This window comes from Poecilia reticulata, linkage group LG10 (genome assembly GCF_000633615.1).
Source record: "Poecilia reticulata strain Guanapo linkage group LG10, Guppy_female_1.0+MT, whole genome shotgun sequence".
NCBI lineage: Eukaryota > Metazoa > Chordata > Actinopteri > Cyprinodontiformes > Poeciliidae > Poecilia > Poecilia reticulata.
In genome coordinates, this window is record NC_024340.1 from 2947781 (window position 1) to 2964852 (window position 17072).

Sequence of the window (17072 nt, forward strand, 5' to 3'; positions counted from 1 at the left end):
ATATATAAAAGACAGTAAAAATGCTCTCTTCTTCGTTGGGGACCTTAAATAAAATGCGGGGGGGGGTTTTAGGAAGTTGTTCTTACACAGTATGTTATTTCTTTACCTACATAAGAGCATTTTGAAACCGATTATTTCAAAATCAAAAAAATTTTTGTGAATATATCTGTCTAGGAACTTAGACTTGATGAATAGAATTTTGAAAATTTCAAAAAATTTTACCTGATGGACAAAGAAATGCACAAATGTTTGCAGAAGATTCTGCTACAGTGTCAACTACTTAACGTCTTCTGGCTGCTTCCTTTATTTGTTGTTSTTTCAGGACTCAATACGTTGGCTTGATTAGAAGTTTGCCTCGTCCCTTTAACATATTCATTCATGCCTATTATTATGTGCTTTGTTATGACTGGTTAATGCTAATTTGGTCACCACATACCGTTTAAATAAAATTAGCATTATGTGACAATTAAACATCTAGAATGAAACTCTAATTGATGGCATCCATCTTCCCAAAACTGATGGAAAGACTGGGATTCACACTTTAGCAGACGTTCTTCTAATTACATTTGTCTCAACTTTGTTTCAATTTCCCTTTCTCTATAGTTTTGTTTTTTTCTCTCCTCTCTTTACTTTTTGTCCTGCTTCCCTTACCGGCTGGTTCTCATTTCTCCATTTCCGTCTGCATTCTTTCCTCCTCAGCTGCATTTACTCACCTGTGATTGGCTCCTCTAGTCCCTTTGTCAKTTCCACATCTCCCATTACTGCAAAAATACAAATTCACCAAGTATTTTTGGTGCAAATATCTAAGTACACTAGAAATGAGACAAAAGTAATTCGTAGGTACCTTTTCAGCAAGATATAGGAGCTTGTTTCAAGTCAATAATTCCTTAATATTGATGGGAAAGTACTTGTTCCATTAGCAGATTATTTCACTTATAGATATAGCTGTGTATTTCCAACCCCTGTGCCAGAAGCACAGGGGTCATATAGTTCCTACACCTTAGCTTAATTACTCAGGACAACCTCTTTTTGAATTTCATCATCCTCCCACTCAATTTAGTGTTTTCATCTGCACAGCATGCCTAAACCTTCACCGTGTTTAACTGCAAGAAGGATCTTATTTTCGTTCTCAAAAGTAGAATTATTTCTCAAAATTGTTCTTTGATTTTAAATCTATATATTTTTGTTTGTTTGTTTTTCTTTTGCTGCTTAGCTCAATGTTCTGCACATGAAAGCACCACCTTAATAGTTTTTATTTTTCTTAAACCTGGGAATTTATTTTTAATAATCTTGGTGCACAAGCGGATTTATTTAAATTTATCCCTTAAGGTATTTTAATTTGGGTCCTTGAAATGCTGGGTAAAAACACTTGATTCGTTTCCCCCCTTAGGCAACAGCTGAATATTTACATATTAGCCGTGTTGCCTATTTTAAAAAATTTTCACAAGACCAGGATGTTGCACGTACCAGCAACAGAGTGCATTCTTTTATTTCGTTAGTTTTTTTGACACCCGAAAATAAACCACCATTTTTGGTTGACGCATAGTAAAATAGTACCCAGAGACAAAAAAAAATCAGGTGGATTGTACATAGTCTCACACACACACACGCACGCACGCACGCACGCACGCACGCACACACACACACACACACATACACAGCCCTGCTTCATGACTTTCAAAGGCTCTGGATCCACTCAGCGATGCCTCTGCGCTCTTTCTCTGCTGCCGCTCTTTCATCATCTTGCCGTCATCTCAAAAGCATCTTAAATGATTATATTTTAGCTGCTCCCTTTTTGTCTCGCCGTGCTTAATCTCACCTTCATGTTCACACTCCATTTGTTTTTAAGGCACAAAGGTGGACAGTAAGAGGCCCTTTTTGTTTCAGATTCGTGTCATTTTCGTTGCATAAGCGCCGCTGCTCTCTGCCCCGGTGCTTGCATGCGCTCAGCYGTCGTCACTGTAGCTGGCTTTTTTTTTTTTATTATTATTATTTCCCTCGAAGTAAACAGACAGAAAGACAGGGATTTACCTCGTCTTTATTTTATTTATTTACTTCAAAAGTGTAATTGGAGAAGCGGTAAAGTGTTCTCCTTTGCTTATTAATCCCAAACAATTAATGCGCGCGGCTCCATTAAACATATTGGCAACTTTCTTAAAGTGAGATTAATTTGGCAGGCAGGAGGCTGAGTGGGCCTTTGTGGGGCTGGTTATCTTTCCTCAGCAGATTGGGCTAAGCTCTCCACAGGCCCGGTGGGATGAAGAGCGTTTGAGTGCGGAGACGGTGTGAAGCAATGTAGGTCATTTGGATGGCGTGAACATCACAAGGGTTTAAGATCGCGCCTCACGATTACCTGTTAAGCACTAATGTTATTCGTCACTCAAGCGCACTCGCGCATTCTGCTGCACCTGCAGCGACTGATCCTGACCAACGACGCCGTGGATTCTCTATTTTCAGCTCTCTGTCTGGTCGCATTGTCGGCGGCGTCTGGTGGTTCTTCACCCTGATCATCATCTCGTCCTATACGGCCAACCTGGCCGCCTTCCTGACCGTGGAGAGGATGGTGTCTCCTATAGAGAGCGCCGAGGACCTGGCCAAGCAGACGGAGATCGCCTACGGGACGTTGGATGCCGGTTCGACGAAAGAGTTCTTCAGGGTGAGAAACGTCAAGCTTTCGTACGGTGTTTGCTAAAGTATTGGTTTCTCTCACAACGACAAGCTGCAGTTTGTTTTGTGGAGTTTTTAATCTGATGGACCAACGTCAGTAGTTTGTAGTAGTTTGTGATCTTGCTAATGCAAAAGTACGACTGTCTTCATCTTCTAAGCAGTTCTAACCACTTTCCCTGGCCTCGGGGATGAACAGCGTCCTCATAGCAACATACTGCAACTAACATGTTTAATTAGGGATAGTTCAATCTGGGTGTGTTATTGTGTTATTTCTGACGCAGCATTTTTGCTTATAAGCCAAAATGTTCAGTTGCCGTCTCATGTTTCACGTTTAGTTTGTCCCCTTCACGCATTGTGGCAAACTGCAAATGTTCAGTTTTTTCTTTCTGAAACTGCCTTTCTTCCTGCTACTCTTCTTTTAAAACCAGAAAAGAAACTTGAAAATATTCAACTGACGCCATCTCAAATTTTTGCTCTCTGCTCTCGTTTAAACTTTTGCCCCTCAGAGGTCAAAGATCGCTGTGTTTGAGAAGATGTGGTCCTACATGAAGTCGGCGGACCCGTCAGTGTTTGTCAAAACGACGGACGAGGGAGTGATGCGGGTCAGGAAATCCAAAGGCAAGTACGCCTACCTGCTGGAGTCCACGATGAACGAGTACATAGAGCAGAGGAAGCCATGTGACACGATGAAGGTGGGAGGAAACCTGGACTCAAAAGGTTATGGGATTGCCACGCCCAAGCGCTCCCCTCTAAGGTAAAACCCTGCCGTTGCAATATGGTCAGAAGAAAAAGCCTTAACGTTCTTTTATTGCTGTGTTTGTGCATGAACGTCACATTTCATCTGTCGATTCCTTCATGTGGCAGACATTTTACATTTGTTTGTGCATGAAACTAAACTTGTTTCATCCATTTTGACTTATTTAAACAGTACTGGGAGAAGGTCTAGACTTATATTAACTCTAAGGAATTAGAATAGAGTAATTTTATAGCGGTGTTGAAAATATCTCCTCATGAGAAGAAACAGCGATTTTTATTGGCCTCATCAAAACAAGCAGAGATGAAAATGTATCTACCTTATAGCAAAAGTTAAGAATCCTCATTTTGCCATAAGTTACCTAAATCTTTCACAAATCAAAACATCTGTTTGAAAGAATCTTCAATCAGTGTGGAAGATTGCAGGATGGCCTAGTATTGTAGCCTCATATTTGTCTAACTCTAAAGTCCTTATCCACGCACCACACATTGTCTACAGGCACATCTCAAAAAATTCAAATATCCTGCAGAAGTTTAAGATTTTTGTAACTCGTCTTACAAAGAGTGATAGAATCACGACAGAATGAAATATTTCACACTGTTTTCGTCACTACAGATGACGAAAACCCTAAAAATTTTATGTCTCAGAAAAAAATAGACTTTTGGAAACTCACTTTTGGAAACCCTAATCAGCTAATGGACTCAAAACACTTGCAAAGGTTTCCCAGGCCTCTTCTTGGTCTCTCAGTCTGGGTCAGAAGGCGACACGATCATGGGGAAGGCTGCTGACTCGACAGATGTCCAGAAGGCAGTCGTTGAAACCCTCCAGAAGGAGGGCACGCCACGAAAGGTCGTAGCTAAAGATGCTGGATGTTCACAGAGTGCTGTGTCCCAGCATATTCAGTGGCAGGAGAAAGAGTGACAGGAAAAGGTGCACAGGCAGCTTTGAGAGAACTGGCAAGTAAATTCCTTTCAAAATTTTGGACGAACTTCATAAGGAGCGGAATGAGGCTGGAGTTGGCATATCAAGAGCCACTGTGCACAGACAAATTTGACATGGGGGCTTCAAATGCCACATTCATGATGTCAATCCACTTCTGAATCAGAAACCTTTTCCAATGCAAGTAAAAGTTTCATTTCATTTTACATGAATGTGAATTATGTTGGCAGCAACACCATAGAGCGTTGTCTGAAACGTGAGAAATCTCAGGGTGTTAGCATCATGAGATCTTGTATCATTTTTATTCCTACGTTCAAAATGAAACGTGAAGGGCAGACTCTGTCGCAGCAAGCAATAAATTAAATATTTGCATGATGAATTAAAGGGAGCGGGATAATTAAAAAACATGTCAATAATTTCCAGTTGCGTTTGTTTCTGTCGTAGCTCTCTCTCTTTCTACCAAAGAGACTGGACGGCACCCCGGCGCATCGAGTTACTTCTCCCGTCGTCGTTCCTTCTCTCTCCCGTCGTCGTTCCTTCTCTCTCCCGTCGTCGTTCCTTCTCCCGTCGTCGTTCCTTCTCCCGTCATCGTTCCTCCAGAATAATACGGGGAGCGACTAACGGAGAAGCGTCAGTTTTATGCCACTCCGGGTGAACCCAATGGCGATGGCGGCGTCAAAAGTTTACACTTTTTCAACTTCCCGAAGCCCGCGTGTGCACCTCTCTTCGTGCGGAAGCTTGAAATTTCCTGTGCATAAAGTTTGCCGGTCTCCACTCAAGTTCTATAGGTAATGAATGTAGAGGGAGCGACGCTGCCTTCTGCGTATCGAGCCCATGAGGAGGAGTGAAGTCGCCTCTACCAGGCTCATGGTCGCCTGACACAGAACCGTGAGCATGAAAGCCCAGTGAGGAGGAGCGAGCCGGAGAAACGCTGCTTTAAAAGCCGAACATGACAGCTGCAGTCTGGGAGCGCTCTGGATTCAGACCAAGCGACTGTGGTGAACCATGTGACCCACGAGAGAGAGATGTCGCATTTATTACAGAAAGTGTCTCTTTGTTGTCAAACAGCCGCAGCTGAACACAGAAAGACCGCAAACATTTATCTGCACCTGAAACGTAATCGTCCACTGCAGTTTCCCCTGCGTGGAAGAAAATCTTTACCACCTAATGCGCTGTCTCCGTCTAACGTGGTATTTAGTCGACAAACAAAATAGAAAAAGGCCCGTGCAAAATGATGCGCAGCAGGACAATTTAATAGCTGAACAAATGCTGCCCTTTCATCTCATTGAAAAGCCAGCATTTCGAGAAAAAAAAAAAAAAGTTCAAACGTTTGACACCAGTGCAGAGCAAGTTTTTGCAGGCAGCATTCCCAACGATTGATATATTTTGAAGGGCAAGTTTGTTTATAGAGACGTCACAATCCATTTCTATTTGTTTATTTATTTTGGATGTTTAAAATGCCTTCCAGCTCCAGTGTTTAAATGCTCTTTAGAAATTTATTGATCTTTGAGAGGATGTACTTGCGTCACTGTGCCATTTTTATGCTACCTGTTAACAACGGCCTCAAATTACATTTTTATCATTTATCGCAATTATTTGTGACAATTAATTGCCCATAAAACTTTGTTATTGTGACAGAGAAGCTTGAAAACCTTTCCAAAAGTACTGTTCATCTGGTTTTTTTGTTGGTTTTTTCTGTTGGCATGTGCACATTTATGATCAAATTAAGTCTTTCATTCTTGTGTTATATCGTTCACAACCATGAAATTATGTTTTCATATTTTTTTTGTTTTGTAGTTTGTGTTTATCAAATGAAGATATTTGTAGAGTTAGCTCATACAGTTTACACCTTTTGTGTTTGTATGTTCTCGTAATAAAGCGAATCTATTTAAGCAAACTTGTGAAAACAAACAGAAGTGCAAAGTAGGACAAGAAGATGTCGATTCCTGTTTGACCCTCCGTTTGGTCAACTCCAAGGCTTTTTTTTTTTTTTTGACGAATTGATTCACGGACGCTAAAGTCAACTGAAGCGTCACGATTCTGTGCAGCAGAACTTGTGAGAAAAAAAGCATTAAAAGTAAAGGAATCTACATCCCAACATGGCTACTTTCCCACTTAAGCTGGAGCTCACACCTTGAATGTTCCACTTCTTCCCCATTCGATGTGACAAATGATGTAACGAATGATGATTCTTTCTGGGTTTGCTCCCGCCGTCGACAAGCGGCAGCTGTCATTTCACATCGCATTAACATTCTAACCGACTTCTCATTTATATCGCTTCTGCAACCACAGAGAGAGAGAGAGAGAGTGCAAATGCTGGGTGGCATCTGAAGCTTTTAATCTGTCTCTAATAGGCCTCATTCATTTTAATGAAGGGAGCCATACTGGAAGATTTTATTCAATCACTGCCGGGGTTTCTTTGGGACCTCGGTTGACAGCCAGAGGTCAGAATGCAGACAGGAAATGGTTCTTGAGCCTTCCTCCTCCTTTTTTTTTCTTCTGTTTTTTTTATATTTATGCAAATCACATTTTATACATCAAGTAAAGTGTTGCATTAGTTTAAGCTATAAATGGTGGGTGGTGAAATGAAGCCGTTCCAGCTCCCACATCTGGCACTCAATAGCTGAAGATGTACCGGCGTACCTCCCGCTCTGTGGCCATTCCTAAGTGAGCGGTGTTTGTTGATGTCGGGTTTCTGTCGCCGTCATTCACAGACGTCTCGCGCCGAGATTCGATAACGGCTAATAAATTTGCATCGCTAATAAATGAAATTGAAATGCGCCCGTCTTGATTTAAGCTCCCAGCTCTCGTGCGCGATTAGGCGTAAGTGAATGACCAAGCGCTGCTCAGAGTCGAATTCAGTCACACCTGCAATGAGCCGTCGGCAAAACAAATGACGTTTGGACCGCTGCATGTCAAATGATCCCATCCTTATCTATGTTCAGAAACAGGAAAACAATTTAACTTATTCACATTTGAGTGATGTCGACTGCGCTGCAGTGCAGGTTTGATTGAAAAGTTTTCATTTTACAGAAATATCTTCAAATGACCCTTTTTTTTTCCCTGATCAATCATTCTAATGCATTTCTTACGTGTGCAACATCCACCCGTCCCCAGCAGAGTTTACCGCCCCGTCTCTCTGATGTTCTGTAGCCTTTCTGACATCTGCTCACCTCAGAGCAATAGACCAAACTAACCAATGACCCGCTGGGCCATCCGTGTTCACAGTCTTTGACTTCTTTCGTTTTTTTGGTCTGAGTTCGCTGGGCTGAGAATGAAGTCAGAAAGAGGTTTTACCAACCCCGAGGGAAAAAAAAATAAGAGAGAAACGTGTTCCCTACAGCTGTGTTGTGAACTCAAGGCCAGGGGATAAAGACTCCTCTGTTTCTGCTGCTGAGAAAGGCTGAATATTAAACCAAACCTCGCCGCAGAGAAAAAGACGGTCTTGACTTCTGGACATAGATTCTGCCTCTTCCGCGTAACGGGGATGGAGAGAGTCTTTGTCCACGGCCAAACGGCTACAGGAAACGCACTCGTGCACTTAATCCAGAGAGGACAAGAGTGAGCTTTAAGGAGATGCCTTCAGTGAGTTCACCTGCACATGGAAGTGTTGTCCTTTTTATGCTTGTTAATGCTTTAAACGTATCTGCAGACTAAGACAAAGCCTTTGACTGTATGCAAAGACCCCCAGGCCGGGATTTGAACCCAGGACTTTCTTACTAAATTCTTCAGAAATCCTGAACTATATATTAAATGTAAAAGTAATATTGGACAAATGTTCTTTGTTAATCCAACACTGATTTTTGCTGGCTGACTTTGTCAACAGAAGCTTAAGAACTACAACTACAAGAAATATCAAACCTTCATTAACACTTCAATGGGGGATTCGAGGTCAGTGTGACCATCTTTGTACGTCGTGTGAAAGAACAGAAACGGCAAGGGTGGTTGAAGCCAACCTGTTGCCGTTGTGCCTCTGACTTCCCAAGCGATTTAATCACAGCCCCGTTTCAGCCGACTTGTGCAATCGGTAAACCAGCGTTTTCGCTTGCGTGTGTGATTTGGCAATTACAGAGGACCTCGGCAACCAGCTGGCCTGTGAATTTAAATTAAAGGTAATTTTATGTAATCCCTTCTGTTATCGATGGACACAATTTCTTGCCAGTAACATCAATACACATATTGAACTGCCGCGAGACAGAAAGAGTCCCTAGACATCAGGTCTCTTGGTACCGGTGCCAATTGAAGACAGAATGCACAAAAACAGACACAAATATGATGAGTAACACACCCGTATCGATCCCACTCATCACCGATCTTTGGTTTCGCCAATGCCAGCTTGTTATTTAAAGCCCACATGAGTGACGGATGTTTCAAGCTCGATTTGAAATTTGCCGTAGGCAGCTGAGGGACGGTTCTGCCTTTGTGGGAATTTCTTTGTCAAAGAGGCAAAGTTGACAACACTTTGTTCGCTAACTCTGTCAACAAAAGAATCACTTTTCTTTCTTACTTCTTAACCAGGTTCTCAAACTCTGATCAAGGTTACTTCATCAAATTAAATAATCTGGCTACAGAAGCTGAATAGCTCACAATCCAATACAGACTTTGCTCAACTATATTGAGGCAGGTTATTGTTGCAACAACATCTTGTAGGAAGATGCTACAACATTAGTACACCTCCCATCAATATACTGTATTAGTTACCATATTAAAAATAATTAACATTATCACCCAAGGCATCTCAGTTTAGCACTCTGTCTCTCTCTCTCTCTCTGAGGCCCCTGCTTGGTAAAACCTGGTACATCTCAGCAGCATTTCATTGCATGTTTCTAACAAAACATGCACATTCAAAACCAGGGCTCATGGTCCGTATCAAGTTAGCTACATTCAGGAGAATCCCTTGCTTTCAAGTCAATGTTGTCATAATTACCACCACGCGACCAACCTCTTTATATCTGTCTCCTAATGGTTATCGTTTCATATCGTTTTCAAGAAACCCAGTAAACCTGGCAGTGTTAAAACTGAACGAGCAGGGCCTCTTGGACAAATTGAAAAACAAGTGGTGGTACGACAAAGGAGAGTGCGGCAGCGGGGGAGGGGACTCCAAGGTCAGAGCCGCTTTTCATGAACCCTGTGTGTGTAACGGGGTGGAGATGGTGGTAACCGGCAGCTCGACGCCACATCGCCTCTCTGGCAACACTTTTTTTTATCCGTAAGACTTAGGAAAGTGTAATTGCAAAGAGCCAAACTTTTGAGCTGTTTGACTGTAAATTTGAAATCCAGAGAGCTGGATATGTGAACCGTGAAACTTTAATAGTAATGGAAGCAGCTAAGGGAAGTGCAATCTGATATTTGATGCTGCAGATGCTTTTCAGGTTTAGTTGTTAAATCTTGCTTTTTTTTTTTTTTTTTTACATATTCTGTTAGCAGAAAATTTATTTAAGATGACAGTGTTGCATGAGTGGGGGTAAGCAGAGTGCCGGTTACCCGAAGTGATATAGTAATACACATCTACTGCCTTATAGAGTGAGCCAGCCAAGCTAGATGGAGTATTAATGCATATCACTTTGACTCGAATGTTAATAATGATGTTTAATGCCATGTATTTGTGTGTTTGTGTGTGATGAGGTTTTTTTTTCTTTGTCGTCAAGCGAGCGAGACCAAGCATTGATTGTTGTGTGGATGTACTTGTTGCTCTGTGTTTCTGAATTAATAACATAAAATAACATGATGTAATATGTTATTTATGTTATTTCCCTATTGTTGGAAGAATCCCAGTAAACCTAGCGGTGTTGAAACTCAATGAGCAAGCCGTCTTAGACAAACTGAAAAACAAATGGTGGTACGATAAAGGCGAGTGTGGCAGCAACGACGCCGCAAGAAAGGTTAGTTTCAACGCAAAAAAAAAACACACCTCACTGTGCCTCCCAACCCTAACCCTACTTTGTTCCTAGACCAGACCTTACCCTTCAAAAAAAAAAAAAGAAATGTTCAGCTCTCAACCTCAACCGCACACAGTTATCCTCCCTATGTGGCTTTGGCAGAACCGCACTGGACCAAACATCAGGCAGTAGTACACAGATTACTTCTCTTTTTTTCTTTTCTAAGAAAACTTGGAACACTTAACTTAGAAATACATTGCTTCTCTATGCACCAATATATTTTTTCACTGTAGGATTTATACGCTGCAAAATATACTCACCGAATTATGCAAAGTCAGTGCATTCGTCTTCAAAAGCGTAGTTTGGTTGATTCAGTTTAGTGTAAGGTTCAATCAGCAGGAGCCATTTTAAACTGTACAAATCAAAAATCATTTCCTCTGGCCGAGAGAAATCGCTGCACTTTTCCCTCACTTTGCATGCTTTCAGGACTCGCACATCAAAGACAGTCACACGTGGCTTGCATTTAATTTTTCAACACACTTTCAAAAGGTCACCACTTTGGTGGCTCGAAACATGTCACCTGTAGCACAAACTTCGATTCTGCAGAAAAAACACTAAGTACTGTATGTGTGATGTATACAGCGACTTCCACGCTTACAAAAACTATTTCACTGCAGTGGCATGCATTTTTAGTCAAATCAGTGGTGCAACAAATACTGACAAGTCTTTACAATTTACAAATGACATTTTCCATTTCAGCTTCTTGTACCTCTTTCCTACCTCTGTCTTTATTTTAGGCAGCCGACCGATATATAGAAAATATCTAACTTTGACTTGTTTTCACTCAGCAAGAGGATCCAAACTGAGACCGACCCCATCAGAAAAGATGCTGATGTTTCAGTTTCTAGCCTGTAGCTCAGCGCTGAGGGCGGGTCAGGCTAAAAATGATTTGATTCCAGTGGCCAGCAATTTTTATTTTTTATTTTTTTTGGTGCTTCTCAACTTTTGTTTATGTTTATGAAAACGCTAGAGAAGTTTTAACCATTTATACACGACTTCCTGTTTCTTCTCCTGCTGCTTTGACCTGTGCACGCAGATTTTAGAGTCTGAAGGGGAAGCTGTGTTACAGAAGGAGAGTGATGAGACTGAGACTATTTTGTAATTTCTGAGTTAAAGTGTGTGAGGCCAGATTTGTCACAGCTCATATTTTTAACTAATGTGAAAAACTAACAGCTTTTAACTAAATCCAAGCTGTTCATGCCCATCCTTTCATTTTTTTTACAATTAAAGTCAGAGGGGGGAAAAAGTTGTAATTGTTTGGTTTAGTCTAATGCCAGGAGTTGTTTTCATTGTAGCAAAAATCAGCTAATTTTTTTCAGGAAGTGCCGCTAGACGTACAACCTCCTGTGGATTTCAAAATTACCACTGTCAACTCAGCAAAATTGGTGTTATGCTGCGTTTTTTTTTTTTTTTTGTGGTATCTTGGCTGGAAATGTCATATGCTAAATGTTGCTTTGATAGCAAATGTATGTGCTGCGAGGGGTTGCTTTAAAATTTAGCAGTGCTACTTTGACTTAAACCGTATAAGAAAAAATGTAGTCACAAACATTTTCAAACGTTTTCGCAAGCTATTTTCAAAAATCAGTTTTTTATCATTTGGCCAGTAGTCTTGCAGCATTCCAGTGTCTTTTTAGCCTTTATAACAAGCTTGACTTTTGAGGAATTTAATGTTTATGCTCTCCTGGATATTAGGTGGATTATTTAGGATTGTGAAATTGATATAAACAACATTTACAATACACCTAAAGTCCACCCGTAGAAAACAACACACCCAGCCTCCTACACCCCTAAGCATGCAAGCAAAAGTAGCATTAGAATAATCTGAACGTCTCTTATGAAAAGGAAACAAAGAGGCACATGAGATAAGAACATCAGGCCCTCATCCACTTGCTGAGTTCATTGAGTTGTAATCTCTGTACTCTGGCCTTTAAAATAATCCCACCCTAATTCTCTCACCGTAGAGCACGCACACTGCAACGCCGAGCTCCAGTCGACTTGCATGCGCCAGCAGTCTGCGTTATCGACTGACTCGAGAAGCAGTTCTCCCTGACAGTAAAGCTGTGGCTTTTTAATTCAGATTTCCTTCCATATGTTCCCCCATGCGAATCTTTGATCCTGTTGAAATTAGCTGCCTTATGCTGATTGACAGCTTAGTGCAGGGGTGCTAAACCTCGTGGCGAAGAAGGGCGAAGTCTCTCGGGAAGATATTACAATGTGAGGTAAATCCAATAACGCCCTAAATGCAGGAGCACAAATGGGCTCTCTGCACGGGAGATGGCATTATGGAAATAATTGTAGCTATTTACATAAAACAAGCTCCTATTACAATATAGACACATGTCCAGTAGGTGGCCTGTTATAAAGACTAAATTGAGAAACCAAGTGTCTATTGAGCTTGTGCAAACCTTTCTTTTCTTTTAGGTAGAGCCTCAGACGATTTGAAAAGAAATTAAAAGCCGCGGCGTTGTGCAAAAAATTCCTTAATGGACAAATGAACCTTGAGTTTCTCCACTCCGTCAAATTTGTCCTTTTCTTGTCAGTCATTCCTAAACATGAACCTTAACGACCTGGTTCAAACAAAGTCGCCATTTTTAAAAGCACCTCAGCGTGATGGAAAGCGCCGATGTTCTGAGCAACTTACAAACTGAACGGTAGACATGTTTAGGTTTTGATCAATTACTAATGTCTAAAGAAATCCCCCCCTTAAAATGGCACCTTACATGTCTTTTTGTGCATATGTTGTTGGAAAAAAATTTTTTTATCTTTGCTTTTCTTATTTCTATTATAAATTGATAGAATAGAATAGAAGACGAATTTAACTGGAAGCAAGACTAAATATATATATATATATATAAAGAATAAAAACAAAACGCTTCCATTTAACAAATCTTTTCCACAAAGTGCTTTATAAATGAACCTTACTGACTTTACTTACTTCCCTCCTTAAAATGTGACTTAATAGCATAGGTTGGTATGAAATTGCTGGAAAGCTAATTTCATCAACTAGAGTATTTTGTAAGCAAAATTCTCCAATAGAACAAGAAAGACATTTTCCTACATTGTTTATGTCTACCCTGTCTTTTATAATCCCACACCACATAGCCTAAGTTTCTACCTATGCAACATTTATACGTCTAGTTTCCACCCAGTTACGGGAAAAGCAGTTATTTACCCAAAGACAAGTAAAAGCTTTTCATTAGTTGCTTTTATTCTTCTTCAGTTGCTGTTAATTGTTCTTCCTGTTAATGGAAAAGCTTTTACACGCACGCCACTTCTTAAATGTTTCTCAGAATTTGTATTCTAAAGAGGCGCAGTTCGAGGAAGCTCTTAGTTTCCGGCTGCCTGATAAAAAAGTAAATTTGCCTCGAAGGGGAGACTGTCAGTCACACAAATTGTGACTAAATATTAAGAAAAGGAAAATATACAAGCTATGTGGATATGAAACTGAGTTTTTGTTGATTAAATTGTACTGCACTTTAGGAAATTTCACAAGTAAAGGACAGAGATTCATTTACTCCATGATTCTAGCCTCAAATACTGTACATTATAGGTGTTAACATGATTGGTAAAAAAAATAAATAAATAAAAAAAAGACAATGTTGAACCAAAAATTTGAGGTGGTTTAAAATAACACTAGTGTTTAAAATAACACTACTAATGCTTAGTAGTATTCAAATACTACTAAGCATTTGAATACTTAGTAGTACAAATTATCTTTACATTTAGGTTTCCTAAACAATTTTTAGTTTGAGGTACTCTGGTGATGCGGCCAAGTATTTATCATACATAAAGATATTATAAAAACTGACATTTTTAGCAATAAAAACACACAGCTGGTCTTATTGTCTATATTTGGTACTTGAGGCCTGTCTCACATTGTCTCTGGCCACTGTTATTGTTGCCCTTGGCGAAAATGTCTGCAAAAAGCTGTAAAATAAATACAAATAAATAGCATCAATGGAAACTCTGTGACCCCCAAGATGCTAAACAACAAATATTCAGGTACTTTCAACAGCACAGTCTAAAGTAATGCAAAATTACAAGCATCTACATTTAATATTAAGCGTGAAACTGCAGATATTTAGCAGTACAGTACACGCGGCTTCTCGAGACAGATTTAGATCTCATGAAGTCAAAGGTGGATGGCAGCTTAGCTAGAATATTAAACGCTATAAAGTAATTTGGATTCTGCGTCATATTAACCTGGCAAAGACAGTCGACGCCTCTATGGGAATTAAATCTTTGTCGGCTCTTTTCGTTACAAAATAAACATCGCAAGTTTATATAAAACTAAACAATACATCCAACTGATCCAGACGTTTTGCTTCTGCTCATGTCGATACAGGAGACTCATAACTAAACACGCTATCCAAAAAAAAGACCAGAATTAAAGTTGGATAAATCCTCGCTGGGTGATTTATGATATCCTTCCTTTTATTTTTAATTAATATCAGCTCAACTGCACCACTCAGACGGAATACGTCATATTTATTACTCTGGCGTTATCTGCCCCCCCTTGTACTCTCCGTTCCCGCGGCGACGGGATGCATTAGCCAGTATAGATGTCAACAGCCGCTGAAAGCCCTTCATCGCAATTAGCAGGCAGTGGTAGATTTTACTCACGGCTTTTGCATGTACCTGGCGGTTTTGCTGTTTCTGCGAGGGGAAAACTAGCTGGACCACAAATCATTTCCAGCAAAACTTTTTTTTTATGGGTGCAGATGGTTGCAAAGCGCCAAACAGTGAGGGAAGCATTCCCTTGCTTCCCTAAGACTCTCTGCCGCCTACTGTTTTGAGAGGGTGCCTAATGATGTATTTTCAGCTGCAAGCCTGGAGAGAGACTCCATCTGCCCCGTTAGTCACCAAGTTCAATTTTAGCTTTTTCTATAAGATCAGAAAACGGCTACGAAAACAGGATATGCACCTACATTGTGAGACAGGCCTCTGCCATGTTTGTATTGATATTGCTTGTCTACAAGGGTCTGATCCTGCTATATTTGTTTCTCTGTGCCTCCCTATTCAGTCCTTGGTGTGTGTGTGTGTGTGTGTGTGTGCGTGCGTGCGTGGTTCTGATTATGTCTTTTGGATACAGAGCCTTGCAAAAGTATTCACATCCCCTGATTTTTTGTTTGTTTGTTTTTTGACAATACGTCACATTATAAAACGGGAAATGTCATGCCACAGTTTGACAGTTTCAGATATTAAAAAAAACAAAAAAAACATCAACAGTCAATAAACGATAAACAAATATTGATATTGTCTGATATGAAATGTTTATCATAATATGTTTTTCGGCCATATTGCTCAGCCCTAATCAATTAATCCAAGTCCGAAAAACATTCACAGTTTTCCAAAAACTTGTAGGGTACACGACATGCCATGCAAGATGAAAACTAAACTTTTATTGGCCTTCATGTGAAGCACTAAATGAGGTAAGGTGTCCATGTTAGAGAAAACTAAGTAAATGCAGTGAAGGTGGTTCTACAAAGTATCAATTCACTGCGAGCTTATAAGAATGATCACACGTTCAAATCTTGCTTGTAATAAAACTAATAAACCAGCCACATTTTTGATCTTCTTACGTATCATGCACTACCTTGTGTTGGTCCAGCGTGTCCCCCAAAGATTCAAGGGACGAGCACATTTGCAAGGCACTGTAAGCATGTATTAATGTCTGAGTTTGCTCCCTTGTGTTTGTGCTGTGCACAGTTAGATAAGTGTAAAGTCAAGTCATATTCCACCTTTCTTTCACTCCTCACTCCTGGGCTCCGGCCCCTCTCCCTGCTCCTCCCTCCCCCAGGACAAGACGAGCGCTCTGAGCCTCAGCAATGTGGCAGGAGTCTTCTACATCCTGATCGGAGGCCTGGGCCTGGCCATGCTGGTGGCACTGGTGGAGTTCTGCTACAAGTCCCGGACCGAGTCGCGCCGAATGAAGGTGTCGACCGCGCGAGCAGCTGCAGCCACAGCCGCTCAGGCCTTTCACTGCTCAGCCTTAGAAAGTGGTGCTAGCGCCCCCTACACAGAGCTGCAGAGCTACGGCCTGTACGCCAACAACACTGTTAAGATATAGAGCACAGCCATGGGGTAGGAAACGCTGTGATCGAACCATGATGATGATGATGATGATGATGATAATGATGATGATGCTGCTGCTGCTGATGATGATGATGATGATGATGATGCGTCTGCCTCCACCCCGTCCTGCCCATCTAAACGTGACCACAGTAGGGCCGCTCACGGCTTCCACCGCAGTGCCAACGCTCTCCTGTACCTCTCTCTTCTTCTGCCGCTGCCTTGCTCAGTCTTTGTCACTGACCTACTCGAGTGTTTTTAATTTGTTTTGTTTTTGTTTTTTTATAATCACTTGATTTCAAAATTGCCCTTATGCCTGTTTCCTTAAAGAACATTTTTGGTGCAATCCATTGGAATCGCATGGTCTGAGCATGTGGGTGGTCCATAAAGTATTTCTGAATATGAATTTGTCAAGAACTTGTAACTGATAAAACAAACATGTAAAAAAAAAAAAACCTAAAAAAAAAACAACCATGGACTAAAAGTATCAGCAAAGACAACCAAACAAGAAGAACTTTATAAAGTCATTATAACTTTAGATAATGACTAAAATAACTACAAATATTTTTGGCAGATTGTAAATAATTCACAAATAAATCAGAGATTACTCATGAGTTTTGCACAGTATTATTGAACAGACATAAATGGCACCACACTTTTTTGGACTTATGTCTTTGGCATATGCATATTTGCAATACATA

At 40.6% G+C, this 17072-nt stretch overlaps 1 protein-coding gene across 1 annotated transcript in view; it reads left to right on the top strand.

Annotated features, from left to right (window-relative positions):
• The window catches only part of gria1a (glutamate receptor, ionotropic, AMPA 1a), a 58507-nt gene that overhangs the window by 39108 nt on the left and 2327 nt on the right, over positions 1-17072 (top strand). The window contains exons 9-12 of the mRNA XM_008419590.2: positions 2458-2656; positions 3174-3421; positions 9351-9465; positions 16100-16234. Of these exons, the coding sequence (XP_008417812.1) occupies positions 2458-2656; positions 3174-3421; positions 9351-9465; positions 16100-16234 (697 nt within the window). The remainder of the gene's footprint in view (positions 1-2457; positions 2657-3173; positions 3422-9350; positions 9466-16099; positions 16235-17072) is intronic.